We start from the raw sequence: 17128 nt of genomic DNA, 5'->3' as shown, positions 1-17128 counted from the left end.
TAACGCCAATTCTAAAATGAAGCTACAAGAAATCTACCATAATATGCAGAAAGGGACCAATGTAACATTTAAAATTTTTATATTAATTTTAATCCTAATGCAAAAATGTAATTTACAAAATGAAACGAATTGCTGATACAGAGATCTCTAGGCTGAGCATTGCTTTATATTAATGATGAAAAAAGAAATATCATGCTGTGCTTGTTTAAAAACATCTCATTTTACAAGAGCTGAGTTACAACTTTTTTTTCTTTTCCTTTTTTTTTGCAGAACTATCCACAGAGAGCAACCATTCCACTCCTGACAATATTTGGACAACTTTCTCTCTCCCTTCTAATTATCATCCCTCTTTCCCCCATGGTGTAGGCAGTGGCAGCAGATGGCATTAAACAGCACAGAAAATGCTCCATTTTTAAGTCTCTTGACAGTTCTGATTGGCTGTAATATTAGCACATTTTTTCTTAGAAGAATAGTCCACCTGCTTAGTAACAGTGCTAATTTTAAGCAGGGAATTAGTTTGGCTATGTGGAACAAAACTGATTCAGAATGTAGGAAATACCTATCCAAGAAGCCCTGTCCTTACTCTCAATTAGCTTTCTTTTTCCCACATGCCTCAGCAGGTTGCAGATCCTGGCTGACCTTATCTGGGCTTGGAAGCTAAGTAGGGTTGGATCTAGTCAGTAATTGGATGGGAGACTATCAGGAGTATCAGGCTGTAGGCTAGACCAAGAAGTCAAAATCATCCTGGAAAAAGGCAATAGTCAGCCATTTCCACTCTGTTGCCAAGAAAACTGCATGGATATATCCATGAAATCACCAGGAGCTGACCTTCACTTGGAGGACACTTTATGTGACTTCTTCACATAGCCAGGTGTGATTTGTTTTGTGAAGAGGAAGTACAAGGAAGAAAGTTTATTTATTTGCACTGTAAACAGCAGAAAGGCAGGCAAGCTGGCAGGCTGGCAGGTTTGTGGGAACGGAGAAAAAATTATCCTCACTCTCAAAGACCCTTTTCCACAGTGAAAATGTTTACTAGGTATATAACATTTGCAATCTAACTAATTTTAAATAAATTGAACTGCTCACACACTCTTTGCATGATAAGAACTACACATTTTTTTTATTTTCCCTCCATCCTTCCACTTCCTGTGCTGCTCCCTTGTTGAAACACAGATAAAACTCAGATTACTGAATGCAGCTTCTTCATTTGGAGAAATCAACCATGCATAGTAAGACCAAAAATAATATAGCAATTGTTAAGAAAAGAATTGCTGACAACTAAGTGTCAGAACTGCTTTTGTAGAAACCAGTCAATAAGTTCTCACCAACTTCATTTGGACCTAAAGAGGGCTTTTGATTTTATATAAGAAGGTAATTCTATAACATCATTTTTTCCAAACAGTATCTCCATGCTATTCATTAGTCATACAATGTACTGTATTTGCTTCTAACTGAGCAGTATTGAATCCACTGGTTTCAGATAATGCAAGAAAATTCATTCTGAGATATACTGTCTCACTGAAATATCTTCTGAGGCTTGCAGCTGGTCTTCAAAATAGAGGAGCTGGTCCACCTCAAAGCAGTCACTTGCCCGAGACACCAATTTTTCAAGGTATTCTTTGACTTCATCTTCACTTGCATTCCTCTGTCTTGCTTGTTGGAGGAACTCATATACTTTTTCAAAAATTTCTGCTCCCAATTTTTGAATGGCTGATCTGCCAAAAGGAGACAGGCATAGGCAGGTTAGTTAAAATATAAATAATTTATGGAAGCCATTATTTATTATAATAGAAAATAATATATATGGCATTGTTTTGTAGCAGTGGAAGAAAATGGAACCAAAATTCCCAAAACCAAACAGAAAAAATCCAACCAAAGGGGCTTGACCCCCATCCTAGCCCAGGGCCTGGGAGAACAATTAGGTCATAAGTAGTTTGCAGAAAGTCAGAAGGATGGAAGCACTACAAATCTCCAGGGAGGTATCATTCCAGAGCTGATAATCTAGTCCTATCCAATAATACTAGAAAGTGAGCTGCAGCAATAAATTGCTGTTTGGAAGCAAAGATGACTTCACATGATCAAAATCAAACTTTCTCTGAACTATTTTTCTGTACTTGTCTAGTAGTTTTTCACAGTAGACAAATGGTAATATACTATGCACTGATAGATGCATCTGGATAATGGAATTTTGCCATTTGCAATGATTTTGTGCTATCAAATCATTAACTGGTCCATTTGGACTTATTTCCCTCTATTTTTAACAAACTCTTCGGCAAGGACATGTTAACTGCAAATGGAAAACAGGTTTATAAATGTTTTTGGAGGGCTCTCCATATCCACCCACTCTTCAAGGACTTGATATATAAATGCTGTGGGTTTATAGTAAATATACACGATATGCTTTTAAAGTATCAGGCCAAGTATCTTCTCTGCTATAAGGAAACAAACTCAAACTCTGAAGGGGAAAAAACTGAATAATGCAAGCAAGAGGACCACTTTTTCTGTAGCATGCTTTATTATTCCCATATAAGGGAATATATCCATTCTATATTTGTAAGTCAAATTTAAGTGTTCTCCTCCTTTAATTGTAATCTTTAGTTCCTTCTAGTTCCCTCAAGTGTGCACTTTTTAAAGTCTTATGTTTTTTTAAAAGAATTCAAAAGAAAAGCATTTTCCCACAGGAAGGATTCTTTATAATTAATTCCAAAATCTTATTTCAAATTTATCTGGCCCCTTAGTCCATTTGTAACTTTCTATTTCTTTGTAACTAAGAGAACTTTTTTTTTAATAAAAAGCAAAAGGGTGATTAAAGCTTTAATCACTTTTTGCTGTTTATTAAAAAAAATTTTTTTTTTAAGTCCTTAAACTTGTATTTATAACTTATTTCGCTAAGGATTGAGGGAAACTCACCCAGTGCTATAAAACTTGTCAATACAAAGGTTCCTAGCAGCTTAAAAGCAGTTAACAAGCAATTTCTGAAAATGATTAGAAAAGGAAGTATGCAAACCCAGCATCTTTTTATAGGTGCCAACTGTGGTTTGAGCAAGAAGATGGCTATTCCGTCGTCTCCTGGAGCTCTAAACCCACTGGAGACTGCTGTCTTGTGGTCTCCTCATGAGAAGCAGCTATATGGAGCACTTGTGGGAGATCTCAAGTCCTCTCCTTGTCGGGAGAGAAATTCAGAAGAGCCAGTCTACTCCCTGGCTGTTCATTCCACTGTGGCCATCGGCTCCACTTTTCATGGAGCCGTCTTCAATCCACCATTTCTTCCCTGGTGGCAAGTTAGAAACACAAGTCTATCGAAAAACAACCCACACTAACCAAGTGCTCCATTACCAAAGTAACAACCCAACCTCTCACAAGAGGAGCTGTGTAAGAAAGTTATTGTCATGTTCATCGTTTCAATGTTCTGTATACATCGTAACGTTTCGCATGCCACTCTTATAACCCGTGTTTGCAGGTTGTAAATTTCCAGCCGTGCCGGGCTGTAATCTTCTTACTGCAACTGTGGAATGTATGTTTGGGTTACTGGCGCTGTTCAAGGTTACTTTCTCAGGCCGATGTGAGTAACGGTTGCTAACACCTGGGAGGGGGTGGTTGCTAGGAGGGAGGAAGGGCGGGGTTGGTTTTGAAGCGAGGGTTTTTAGTTTGTATTTGGTGCGCTTTTGCTCATTCTCAGCTTTCTTCGTATTTGCATACTATCCTTTCAATAAATCAGTTTTATTCACTAAACACTGGTGAGACTGACTTCGTTGGGATAAGGCAATCATTACATAAAGCTGAGAATCCATCAAAGAAACTTATCCCGCTAGCCCCTAGCCAGGTTACCTGTGTCAGGGAGCGCTAGCGATGTCTCTACTACGGGAAGCCGAGTGGATTGAGGAGGAACCGGACACCACGGTGCGGGTAGCCCGGAGTGCCCGCGTGGAGAGGGCGGCCCGCCGGGAACAGCTGGGGCTACTACCCGGGGAGCAGATGGTAACGTCTGAAACGACGGGCACGTCAGGGGCCGAATATAGAACGGGGGACGAGGACGAGGACTCCACTGTAGGGGATGCCCAAAAGGTCCAGAAACCAGGACCTCCGTTGTCCCCTACAGTGGTAGTGGTAACTGGTGCAGCTGAAGAATTGGTCACCCCCACGCGAATGAAGGCTCTGGAGGAGAAGTTGGAGTCTTTGGCGGTGATGCTAAGGGAAAGCCGTGGGAAGTCGGGGTCGGCTGAGGGGAGACGAAAGGACGCTAGGGATCAGAGCGTTCACCCAGAGTCACCACCCCCATCCCCGCGGAGAAGAGGTCGGACTCGGTTCCGACAGCCAGCGACAGGGAGGAGGACCCTAGACGTGACTGGAAAAGCCGAACGGCTGGAGGCGGCGAGACCCCCCCCCCTTTCCTGTGAAGTTTGACAGCGTTCCTACGAAGCTGTCTTTCTTCATTACCAATGCTAATAGCTACATGGAGGATTGGGAGCAGAGTTTCCGTTCCGAGAGGGGGAAAATCAATGTTGTAGCAAATAGGCTGAAGGGGAGGGCGGCGGATTGGTACGTCCAGCTGTGTCAAGCAGAGGCCCCAGAGCTAGAAGACTTTGAGGAGTTCCTGTGGGCACTAAAACAACATTTCGAAGACCCTCTAGCACAAGAAAGGGCAAAACGGGCTCTAAAGAACCTGGCACAAGGATCGCTGTCAGTGGCAGACTACGCATTAGAGTTTAAAGCACTGGCTGGAAAAGTTGAGGAAACATCTCTTAGTAGAGATGTTTAAAGATGGACTGGAAACGGAGGTCCTTCGGTGGGCTCTGGGGCGTGATGACCCAAAGACGTTGTATGGGTGGATTCAACTGGCGGGCAGCGCCGAAAACGCCCTGGAAACCTTCGCACATCGTAAGGCGGTGAAGCAAGGCAAAACCATCAAAAGCACCCGTGCTCCGATCTCTTCAGGACGACCCAGCCATCATGCGTGGGAAGAGGAGAGGGAGTGTCGCTTTGCAAAGGGGCAATGTCTGCGCTGCAGGAAGGAAGGGCACCGGGCGGCAGCGTGCCCGAAAAGACAAGCCGAGGATCGCCCAGCTAAACCGGCTGGGAAATCGCCGTCCCTACCAAGGAAGATGAAAGCTGCTCTGGCGGAGGTGGAACCTGAGGGCACCCCTTTCTTTGGAGATGAGGGGGAACAGGAGACCGATGAGCCAGCGGGAAACGCCAGCCACCTGCTTTAAAGGGCGCCATGGGGCAGGTGGAAGATGCAGAAGATGGGCGCGACCATGTTTCGGTGAGTGGGGATTTCCCTACCCTGACTGTTAGAGTGAAGTTGGGGTCCAGCACCCGAACTATTGAACTGTAGGCCATGGTTGATTCGGGGTGCTCACGGTCCTTGATGCACCCTGACGTGGTCACGGCGTTGGGGTTACCCACATTCCCTTTAAAACGACCAATGATCTTTACCCAGTTGGACGGGACCATGGCAGGGGGGAAACCAGTCACCCATTCTACCGGGATGGTTGCCTTGCAAATGGGCAGCCATTGGGAAAAGTTACCGTTTATTGTGGCACCGGTAGGGGGACCTTTGGTCATCTTGGGGATGCCCTGGTTTGTACGGCAAAATCCCTCCATAAACTGGGTGCATCGAATGGTGACGTTCGCAGGTGGATTTTATAAGGCCCCTCCAAAAGACCACCTAGACGACAACGAGGTGGGACGGGTGGCAACCACTTCTCTGCAGGTCCTCCAGCCGCTGGAAGGGCTGCCGGAACAATACCAGGACTTTGCAGATGTGTTTGGTGAAAAAGAGGCGGATCGGCTACCGCCTCATCGCAAAACTGACTGTGCAATAGAATTTGTTCCAAATGTGAAATTGCCTAGTCCGAAAATTTATTCTATGACCCAGAAGGAGCTGGCAGCACTACGAGAGTTTGTTGACAAAAATCTAGCTAGGGGTTTCATTGAACCCGCCAGCTCTCCAGTAGGCGCACCTGTGCTGTTTCGACCAAAGAAGGATGGCACTTTGAGACTCTGTACAGATTTCCGTGGGCTCAATGCAGTATCGATATTAAATAAATATCCTTTGCCCCTGATAAAGGACATGCTAACACATCTGGCAAAGGGGAAAATATTCTCTAAGCTGGACTTGAGGGAGGCATATTTCCGTATACGCATACGGGAGGGGGATGAATGGAAAACTGTGTTTAATTGTCCTTTGGGTGCTTTTCAATACAAAGTCTTGCCATTTGGGTTGGCGGGGGCACCAGGGGTTTTTATGCAACTTATCAATGAGGTCTTGCATGACCACCTATTCAAAGGGGTATTGCTGTATTTAGATGATGTTTTAATATATACTGAGACAATGGAGGAACATATATATCTAGTCAGACAGGTGCTAAGCAAACTGAAAAAGGCAGAATTGTATGCTAAACTGTCAAAATGTGCATTTCATAAGTCGCAAATTGATTACCTAGGCTATAGGATTTCCGATAAAGGAATTGAAATGGATCCCGCTAAAATTGAAGCCATTTTGGCATGGGAGCCACCACGCACGTGTAAGCAGCTTCAAAGTCTCCTTGGATTCGCGAATTTTTATCGGCCCTTCTCCAGGGGTTTGCGGAAATTGCGCTGCCCCTCACTGAGTTGCTCAAAACAAAAGGTTTGGGGGACACACGGAGGGTGAAAAATCCAGGAGTGCTGCTAAAGTGGACACCCGCATGCCAGAGGGCTTTTCACACCCTTAAACAGCTGTTTACGTCCAAACCCACCCATTCGAAGTTTGGACTGATCATAAAAACCTGGAGGCACTGACTGCTGCTCGTAAACTGAGCCCAAAACAAATTAGGTGGGCTCAATTCTTTAGTCGTTTTGACTTTAAACTGAAATTTATACCTGGAAAAACCAACTTCCTAGCTGATGCGCTTTCGCGCCAGCCTCAGGATGCTAGTACAGTGCCAGATCTAGTGGGCACTCTCTGGACGGAGCCCCAAATGAGTCTAGCAGCTGTGACTCGCAGCCAAACTCGAGCGCAACACACAGACGCTTCAGTTTCACCTCGTCTGCCTGTTCCCTCAGACGTGCAACAACAGTTTCTTTCCAAACTAAAAACTGATACTTGGTTGCAAGCAAACCGCAACGAGGTTACTTTTAAACAAGATTTTGCATGGAAGCATGATCGTCTCTATGTACCTGAGACGTTGCGCAAAACCATTCTGTCACGATCCCATAATGACAGAACGGCTGGGCATTTTGGGTTCGGAAAGACCCTTCATCTGATTAGACGCCAATTCTGGTGGCCAACGCTCCGGCGCGACATCAAAGAATACGTCAATTCCTGCCCAGTGTGTGCTGCTTCCAAACGGAAAGTGGGAAAGCCCCAGGGCTTCTTACAACCAGTGGCTAATCCTTCCCGCCCTTGGGAGGAGATCTCTATGGACTTCATTGTTGATTTACCTCCTAGCCAAAGAAAAACTGTCATTTGGGTGGTGAAAGATTTTTTCTCTAAACAAGCCCATTTCATCCCGTGTACCTCCATCCCATCTGCACAACAGCTGGCCCGCCTTTTCATTGTACACATGTACAAAATTCACGGATGCCCCGCCCGCTTGGTGACGGACAGAGGAACACAATTCACATCCAAGTTTTGGCGGGAATTTATGAAATTACTGGGTACTAACCAAGCGTTATCAACTGCGTCGCATCCGGAGACTGACGGAAATACGGAGGCAGTCAATTCTACCCTTGAATAATATCTGCGTGCTTTTGTCAATTATCAGCAAGATGATTGGGTCGACCTCCTCCCATTCACAGAGGTTGCCTACAACAATGCTGTTCATCAAAGCACTGGCCAAGTGCCATTCCATAACGTTTTTGGCCATGACTTTGTCCTGATCCCAGAACTGCCTCAGCCAGCCTCCCCCCCATCTTCACCTGCTGATTGGGCTACACGTCTGGCAGCTGCCTGGCCAACAATACAACAGGCGCTCGCTGATGCTAAAGCCACTTACAAACGACATGCAGATTCCAAACGATCCAACTCGCCACCTTTCTGAGTGGGTGATAAGGTGTATCTTTCCACCAAATTCATCAAGTCTACACAACCTTCAAAAAAGTTGGCACCTAAGTTTATTGGTCCTTTTCCTATTATTGCTCAAATTAACCCTGTTACTTTTAAATTAGATTTGCCTGCAAATCTTAAGCGCTTACACCCTGTCTTTCATTGCAGCCTCCTTAAGTCTTTCCACGAATCATCCCGCTGGCATCCACAGCCTCCACCCCCTGCACCTATCATGATTGATGGTCAACAACACTTTGAAGTCCGAGAGATCCTCGATTCCCGACGGTGTCGTTCTGCCTTGCAATATCTAGTTCGCTGGAAACATTTCCCTCATCCTGAGTGGGTTGCTGCCCACGATGTTCACTCTCCTATTCTAGTCACCCATTTCCACGCCACTTATCCCACTAAGCCTGCTCCATAAGCTCATTTCTTTTATTGAAGGGGGGCGATGTGTCATGTTCATCGTTTCAATGTTCTGTATACATCGTAACGTTTCGCATGCCACTCTTATAACCCGTGTTTGCAGGTTGTAAATTTCCAGCCGTGCCGGGCTGTAATCTTCTTACTGCAACTGTGGAATGTATGTTTGGGTTACTGGCGCTGTTCAAGGTTACTTTCTCAGGCCGATGTGAGTAACGGTTGCTAACACCTGGGAGGGGGTGGTTGCTAGGAGGGAGGACGGGCGAGGTTGGTTTTGAAGCGAGGGTTTGTAGTTTGTATTTGGCACGCTTTTGCTCATTCTCAGCTTTCTTCGTATTTGCATACTATCCTTTCAATAAATCAGTTTTATTCACTACACTGGTGAGACTGACTTCGTTGGGATAAGGCAATCATTACAGTTATTCAGATGAGTACAAATGCACTGCAGAAACCCAGAACTCCAGAAAAAGGAAACAGACTGCCTATAAAACATCTTCCAACAAAATGGATACCCTCACAACTTTATCAAGAAGTGCCTGACCACCCAACCCACTACAGCACAACCAACAGAAGCTATGAAAAAGGTAACACTGCCATACACGAGAAACATCTCGGAAATTACCAACAGACTGTTACAACCACACAGCATTATTATAGCACACAAACCCACTAAAGCCCTCCAAAACATCTTAAGTAAACCAAAAGACCAGTAGCAAAAACAGGAGTTATCTACAACATACAGTGTAAGGACTGTAGCAGCCACTATGTAGGACAGATGGGCAGAAGACTAGCAGAGCGCATCCACGAACATCAACTGGCAGTCAGAAGACACAATGAAAACTCCGTAACCTCACAACACATGGCCAGACTCAACCATAATTTCAACTGGGAAACTCTGAGCATCCTAGACCAAGCTAAATCCCAAAACACTAGGGAATTCCTGGAAGCTTGGCATTCAGACAAATCAGCCATCAATACACATATAGAAAGAAACCATATTTACACACCATTCAGGAGAGAGAACAGAAAGCTAAGAAGCAAACAAAGAGACCAGAATACATCCTCTCCAGCAGCCTACACCCACATAAGCAGGGATTAACACCAGACAAACAATCAAGCTGAAAACAATACCCTAATCAAGAAATACCAAGGAGAAAACCATGCCCCCACCAACACCGGCAGGACAAGTTACTGTATATAAAGAGGAAGCAAACCCCACACTCACCGGCACTGATGATATTACCTAGTCAGGTAATGAAATGTCTGCAAGCAAACAACCAAGCTCAGAGAGCACCAAGGACTCCACATGCTTTATTATTCACAACATTATTTTTCCCCTTATATTTGAAGGATGATCCCCTCATCTTTCATTCCAAAAGATAACCTCAGCATTTAACAATATTTTTAATTTGCTACTAAAATTAAAAAGATTTGTTATAGATGCCAAATCAATTATACTATATATCACTGTAGTGGAGTGATACCTCTGAATCATCAGATTAGGGTGAGTGTATTTCTGTATTTGATAGACAGGAATGATAACCTTTCATCTGTGTCATCAGAGAGAACATTAACTAATGTGTTGAATTATATTAGATTACTCTGCTATTACCAAATTAAATATGTTCAAACCATCTGTACAAAGTTTACATAAGCGACAGAAATAAGTATCTATGAATTTAAAATGAACATACATTTGTCTTTATTTTTGAAAATGTGCTAGTATATAATTTATTACCCATGTATCACGCATAATCTAAATTACTTCTCAGATCTGCTTCTACAAAACCCAGAAAATTAGTTTAAAATGCCTACAGAACCCACTGTTTCATCTTACCATTTTAGGAGGAAAAATGCCTCTTGTTGATTATGTAAACAACTGGAACAGTTATTTGGCTTTTTAACGTTGGGAAGAGCAACAAGTTTGTAATTAAATGGTATAGCTAATCTCTTTATCTTAACATTACTACTTCTGCATATACACTACCGGAGGGTGGGGGGGAGAGAAATTGTGTTTTGACTGTGTGAATATTTTAGATTCTTCTCTAGTCTGGTTTAAAGCATAAAGGCATGCTTTTTAAAATTATTTTTTATTTGAAAGGGCATCCTGATAGTAACTGGTCTTCATTCAACATAGCTGGAGATCTTGATGTAAAAGATACAATGTCATGAGTGCCGTTGAGCTGAAGACATCAGCACAACGGCACAAATGACAATAACGAGGAAACAGAGGAAGGGGCTCAAGATAAGCTTAGCACGCACAACAAAAACCACAGACCCTAGCTGGAGCATGCAGCCATCAAAACACAAAAGAGAGAGAAGGAAGGACAAAGGATAAGCAGATCGCGAGGTGCACCCAAGCTGTTAGCACAAGCGCAACGGAGATCGCCCAGCTGACAGCAATCACCGGCTGAATGAGGAAACCGATGATGGGCGATCCCGGGGCACCCGCTGGGGCCTCGCAACCCTTCACCTACCGGCAAGACAGCATGCAGGACAAAGGGGGGATGACGTAACCCAGGGTGAGGGGGCGCTGACCGGCGCGGGGTATTTAAACCCCGCACCGGCGCGCGCTCCTCACTCTCAGCTTTTTTCCGCAACTGTTTCTATGCAAAGAAATAAACCTGAACCTGCTCTCGCATGAATCAGCGTCAGTGTTTTACTCTGCGGTAGGCAGTGCATGACATACAATAGGATTTGAACATGAATTCAAGTCAACATTCACGGCTGTTCATGAGGAAATAGACTAAATGATCTTGCATACATTCTGTGGACAATGCTATCATCAGAAATGATCAGAGGTTAGTAGCTCATCAACATTCATCTACTTGTGTATAGCTCAATGGCAGTAATCCAGTAGTTTCTCCCTTGCTAAACAAGCAAAAACCTAGATGGGTGACTGCTTAGAAACCCTGCCATGTGTCTACTAAATATATCTCATTTCTCCTTCTTTAGAGAGCCAATGGGATGTAGTAGTTAGGTGTCGCACTGGACCTGGGGAGACCAGGTTCTACACACCCTTAGTCATGGAAGCTCACTGGGTAACTTTGGGCCAGTCAGTGTAATGATTGCCTATCCCAATAGACTCAGACTCACAAGCAGGTACTTAATGATATCTGATTTATTAAAGAATAGTATGCAAATACAGAGAAAGCTGAGAATGAGCAAAAGCGTGCCAAATACAAACTAAAAACCCTCGGCTCAAACGTAATCCCTCCCCTCGCCCTGCCGCTGCAAACTCCCCCCCCCCCCAGGTGCTGGTAACCGTTTCTGCTGATGTCCTGGGAAAGGAACCTTGAACACACAAGATAACCCAAACACATTCCAATCCAGCTGCTAACATATAACAACCCCACGAGATGGAATCCTCCTCCCTTCCCAGATGAAACACGTATCAGCGAAATGACATGCAAAACGTTACGATGCACCAGCAACATTGGAACGGCGAACATGACATACCGCCCCCCCAAAAATACTAAGGAGCAGGTTTCATAGGATAAGCCAGATGAAAGCGTCTAACTAAAACAGGGGATTGAACATCGCGGGCAGCCACCCACTCAGGGTGGGGGAAATGCTTCCAGTGAATGAGGTACTGCAAGGTGCCACGAAGCCTGTGAGAATCAAGGACCTCCTTCACCTCAAAATGTTGCTGTCCGTCAATCATGATTGGCGCAGGAGGTGTAGGTTGCAGATGCCACCGATCAGAGTGGTTGACAGGCTTGAGCAAGCTGCAATGAAAAACAGGATATAAACATCTAAGATTGTGTGGCAAATCCAATTTAAACGTGACAGGGTTCACAACTCCCACAATGGGAAAAGGACCAACAAATTTAGGAGCCAATTTTTTCGAGGGCTGAGGAGACTTAATGAACTTGGTGGAAAGGTAGACCTTATCACCAACTTTAAAAGTAGGTTGAAGGGCCCGTCTCTTATCAGCATGCAGTTTATAGGTAGACTGGGCATCTGCCAACGCTTGTTGAATTACTGGCCAGGAATCGGCCAGGTGCGCAGCCCAATCAGAAGCAGAACAGGGCGGTGTAGTGGGTTGAGGCAGATCAGGAATGGGAACAAAATCCTGGCCAAAAACAGTACGGAAAGGGGTGTGCCCTGTGCTCTGATGGACGGCATTGTTGTAAGCCACTTCAGCAAAAGGCAGGAGATCAACCCAATTGTCTTGCTGATAGTTGACAAATGCCCACAAAAATTGTTCAAGGGTAGAATTAAGAGCCTCTGTAGATCTGTCAGTCTCCGGATGCGACGCAGTGGACAATGCTTGCTTAGTGCCCACCAGCTTTAAAAATGCCCTCCAAAACTGAGAGGTAAACTGTGTTCCGCGGTCTGTGACCAAGCAGGAGGGGCTCCTGTGAATCCTGTAGATGTGGACTAGGAATAGACGGACTAATTGCTGAGCAGACGGAATGGAGGCACATGGAATGAAATAGGCTTGTTTAGAAAAGTAGTCCTTCACCACCCAAATCACAGTCTTTCTCTGACTAGGAGGCAAATCAACAATAAAATCCATGGAGATCTCCTCCCAAGGATGGGAGGGACTGGCCACCGGCTGCAGCAAGCCTTGCAGTTTGCCCCCCTTCCGTTTCGACATGGCACAGACAGGACAAGAAGCAACATATTCTTTGACATTATGTCTCAATGTAGGCTACCAGAATTGCCGGCGCACCAGGTGTAAGGTTTTCACAAAGCCAAAATGACCAGCCACTTTATCATCATGAGATCTACTCAAAATCTCCCTTCGCAAACTGTCAGGGACATAGAGGCGGTTCTGCTTCCATGCGAAGCCTCTGTCAAATGTAACATTGTCTCTATTCACTTGCAACCAAGTGTCAGGTTTCAGTTCTGAAAGAAACTGTTGTTGCAATTGCGAAGGAATCGACGTTCTTCCCCCAGCCGGTGAAACTGAAGCTGAGGGCAGCTGCGCACGAGTCTGACTGCGAGTGACAGCCTGCAAACCCAACTGGGGTTCTGTCCACAGTGTACCTACAACGTCAGGTGCCTGGACCGAATCCTGGGGCAGGCGGGAAAGCGCATCAGCCAGGAAGTTTTTCTTGCCCGGAATGAACTTCAATTTAAAATCAAAGCGACTGAAAAATTGAGCCCAACGGATTTGCTTAGGACTGAGCTTACGGGGCGTACTAAGCGCTTCCAAATTCTTATGGTCAGTCCAAACCTCAAAAGGACATTTGGCCCCCTCTAAGAGGTGGTGCCATGCGTCCAAAGCAGCCTTGACTGCAAAAGCCTCTTTTTCTCAAACATGCCATCACCTTTCCATCTCAGAAAATTAGCGAGACAAATACGCACAGGGCTTCAGGCAGCCCGCAGCATCCGCCTGCAACAAGAGCACTCCAATGGAGAAATCGGAAACATCCACTTGAACCACAAAGGGTCTAGTGGGATCAGGGTGTTGCAGAATAGGTTCAGCAGTGAACAGGCTTTTGAGTTTGTCGAAAGCCAACTGGCATTCAGGTGTCCAATTGAGCAATGCTCCCAGGTTCTTCACCTTGTGTGTGTCCCCCAGCCCCTTTGTATGCAATAAATCAGTGAGGGGCAATGCAATTTCTGTGAACCCCTGGATGAACTGGCGATAATAGTTGGAAAAGCCAAGAAAACTCTGGAGCTGCCTGCGAGTACGCGGGCGCTCCCACTCCAAAATAGCTTGAATCTTCGCAGGGTCCATTTCAATACCCTTGTCCGAAATTCTGTACCCCAAGTAGTCAAGCTGAGTCTTATGAAATTCACACTTAGAAAGTTTAGCATAAAGCTCAGCCTTTCTCAGTTTGCTAAGCACCTGTTTCACCAAGCGCTCATGCTCCTCCACCGTTTCAGTATAAATCAAAACATCATCCAAATAGATCAGTAACCCTTTGAACAAATGCTCATGTAACACTTCATTGATCAATTGCATAAATACCCCAGGTGCCCCCGCCAAACCAAACAGCAAAACCTTGTACTGGAAAGAGCCCAGAGGACAATTGAAAGCAGTATTCCACTCATCCCCCCTCCCGTATACGGATACGGAAATATGCTTCCCTCAAATCCAGCTTAGAGAAGATTTTCCTCTTGGCCAGATGTGCTAACATGTCTTTTATTATTGGCAAAGGATATTTGTTTAATATCGAAACCGCATTTAATCCGTGGTAATCTGTACAAAGTCTCAATGTCCCATCCTTCTTCGCTCGAAACAAAATGGGTGCGCCCACTGGCGAATTTGCTGGTTCAATAAAACCCCTGGCCAAGTTTTTGTCCACAAACTCCTGCAGCACCCAGTTCCTTTTGTGTCATGGCATAGATTTTTGGTTTGGGCAGTTGTGCATCTGGGACCAACTCTATTGCACAGTCAGTTTTTCGATGAGGTGGGAGTTGGTCCACCTCCTTCTCACCAAACACATCTGCAAAACTTTGGTATCGCTCCAGCAAGCCCTCCAGTGGGGTGGCAGCGAAATGCGGGGTTGCTGCCGCCGCCCTCCCCACTGCAGCCTGCGGAGCGTCGTCCTCCCCAGGGGCTTGATAGAAACCATCCCCAAAAGTCAAAGTCCTGTGCACCCAATTTATATATGGGTTTTGCTGGACCAACCAAGGAATCCCCAGAATGACTAAAGGACCCCCCACAGGTGCCACTACAAACGGCAGCCCCTCATGGTGACTGCCCATTTGCAATGCCACCATGCCCGTGGAATGGGTGACTGGCTTCCCCCCCACCGTAGAACCATCCAGCTGAGTAAAAATCATGGGATGTTTTAGTGGAAAACTGGGTAACTCCAAAGCAGCTACCATGTCAGGGTGCATCAAGCAATGCGAACACCCTGAATTGATCAAAGCCCACACTTCAACAGTTCTTGTGTGGGAGCCTAGCTTCACTTTCACTGTCAGTGTGGGATAGTTGCCACTCACCGAAATATGGTCACGCCCTTCCTCTACCACCTGCCCAGAGGCACCCTTTAAAGCAGGTGGCTGGTGTTTCCCGCCGGCTGGAGTATATCAGGCTCCCCCTCGTCCCCGAAATAAGGAATTTTCTCCACTTCAGTCTCAGCCAAAGCCGCCTTCATTTTCCTGGGTAAAGAGGGAGATTTCCCCGACGACTTTCCCGGACGTTCCTCAGTCTTTCCTTTCAGGCATGCCGCCGCTCGGTGACCTTCCTTCCCACATCGGAGGCATTGACCCTCCGCATAGCGGCGCTCTCTCTCCTCTTCCCAAGCACGTTGGCCAGACTTTCCAGTGGGTGCAGCAGTGCGGGAACCCTTGCTGAGCCTAGCATATCTCATCACCTTCCAGTGAGCAAAAGTTTCATGGGCATGCTCAGCCTTCCCTGCCAGCTGTATCCACTCATATAGAGAATCTGGGTCATCTCGGCCAAGCGACCACCTTAGGACCTCCGTATTCCGACCATCCTTAAAAAGTTCTATTAAAGTGGATTGGGACCAATCCTCCACTTTCCCAGCCAAAGCCTTAAATTCCAGAACGTAGTCTGCCACCAATTGTGGCCCCTGGCACAGCTCCCTCAATGCCCGTTTTGCTCTTTCCTTAGCTAACGGGTCTTCAAAGTGTAATTTTAGCACCCACAGGAATTCCTCAAACTCCTCCAGCTCAGGGGCCTCCGATTGACATAACTGCATGTACCAATTGGCAGCCCGCCCCTTGAGCTTAGTGGCAATGGCATTAACCTTGGCTCTTTCTGAGTGGAAACACTGTTCCCATTCGTCCATATAACTCCTTGCATTGGTAAGGAAAAACGACAGCTTAGTTGGATCTCCATCAAATTTAACAGTAAAGTCCTTTACCCCCACTCCAGGCGGTCCCTTCGCCACAGCTGGACGGTCGGGCTTCCTCCTAGCCCCCAAGGATCTCCGCTCTTGAGGAGGGGACCTTGAAATTCTCACCCTCGGTGCTCTTACTTCCTCTCGGTGCCTCGGTCCTACTTCTTTCCTCTGGGGAAGGTGGGGGCGGAGAAGGAGTCGAATACCTATGACTGGACTCCTCTCTCCTCCTCTCCCGTGGACCCCAGTCCATGGACATTTTCTGAAACATAAATTCCAAGTACTCCAATTTAGCCTCCACCAGTTTTATATGATCAGGGGTTTGGGAATCCTCCTTTCTCTCCTGCCTCACCACAGTTGGGGACAATGGGTACCGCTGCTTCCAAGACGTTCTTGATGTCCCTGGTAGGGTTCCCTGTGTCTCATCCCAGGTGAGCAACTCACCTGGTGACTCGCCGGTCGGTTCAGGGGCTCTTTTACCTCCAACCTCCTCGTCTCCTAGGCTGAAGCTCGACCCCTCCCGAACTTCTGAAGTCTCTCAAGGAGGGACTCTCTCCGTTCTTATTACTGTAGAGTTGGGTTCCCCCTCACTCGATTCTTCGCTTTCCATGGTTTGTGGATTTGGTTTGCTCATCGCTAGCACTTCCCCTCACAAAATAAATCTGGAAAGGGGCTAACGGAAAAATGTTTTGGATTCTCAGCTTTATGTAATGATTGCCTATCCCAATAGACTCAGACTCACAAGCAGGTACTTAATGATATCTGATTTATTAGAAGAATAGTATGCAAATACAGAGAAAGCTGAGAATGAGTAAAAGCACGCCAAATACAAACTAAAAGCCCTCGGCTCAAACGTAATCCCTCCCCTCGCCCGGCCGTTGCAAACTCCCCCCCCCCCCAGGTGCTGGTA

The 17128-nt window shown here is 45.9% G+C and overlaps 1 protein-coding gene across 1 annotated transcript in view; it reads right to left on the bottom strand.

Moving 5' to 3' along the window:
- Positions 1–813: 813 nt before the first annotated feature.
- NEK11 (NIMA related kinase 11) overlaps positions 814–17128 on the bottom strand; it is a 128584-nt gene continuing 112269 nt past the window's right edge. The window contains exon 17 of the mRNA XM_063303983.1: positions 814–1715. Within this exon, the coding sequence (XP_063160053.1) occupies positions 1496–1715 (220 nt within the window). The 3' untranslated portion in view covers positions 814–1495. The remainder of the gene's footprint in view (positions 1716–17128) is intronic.

The sequence above is a fragment of the Candoia aspera genome, chromosome 4 (assembly GCF_035149785.1).
Source record: "Candoia aspera isolate rCanAsp1 chromosome 4, rCanAsp1.hap2, whole genome shotgun sequence".
Classification (NCBI taxonomy): domain Eukaryota; kingdom Metazoa; phylum Chordata; class Lepidosauria; order Squamata; family Boidae; genus Candoia; species Candoia aspera.
Note: the sequence above shows the minus strand (reverse complement) of the source record. Positions and strands in the feature narration are given on the sequence as shown.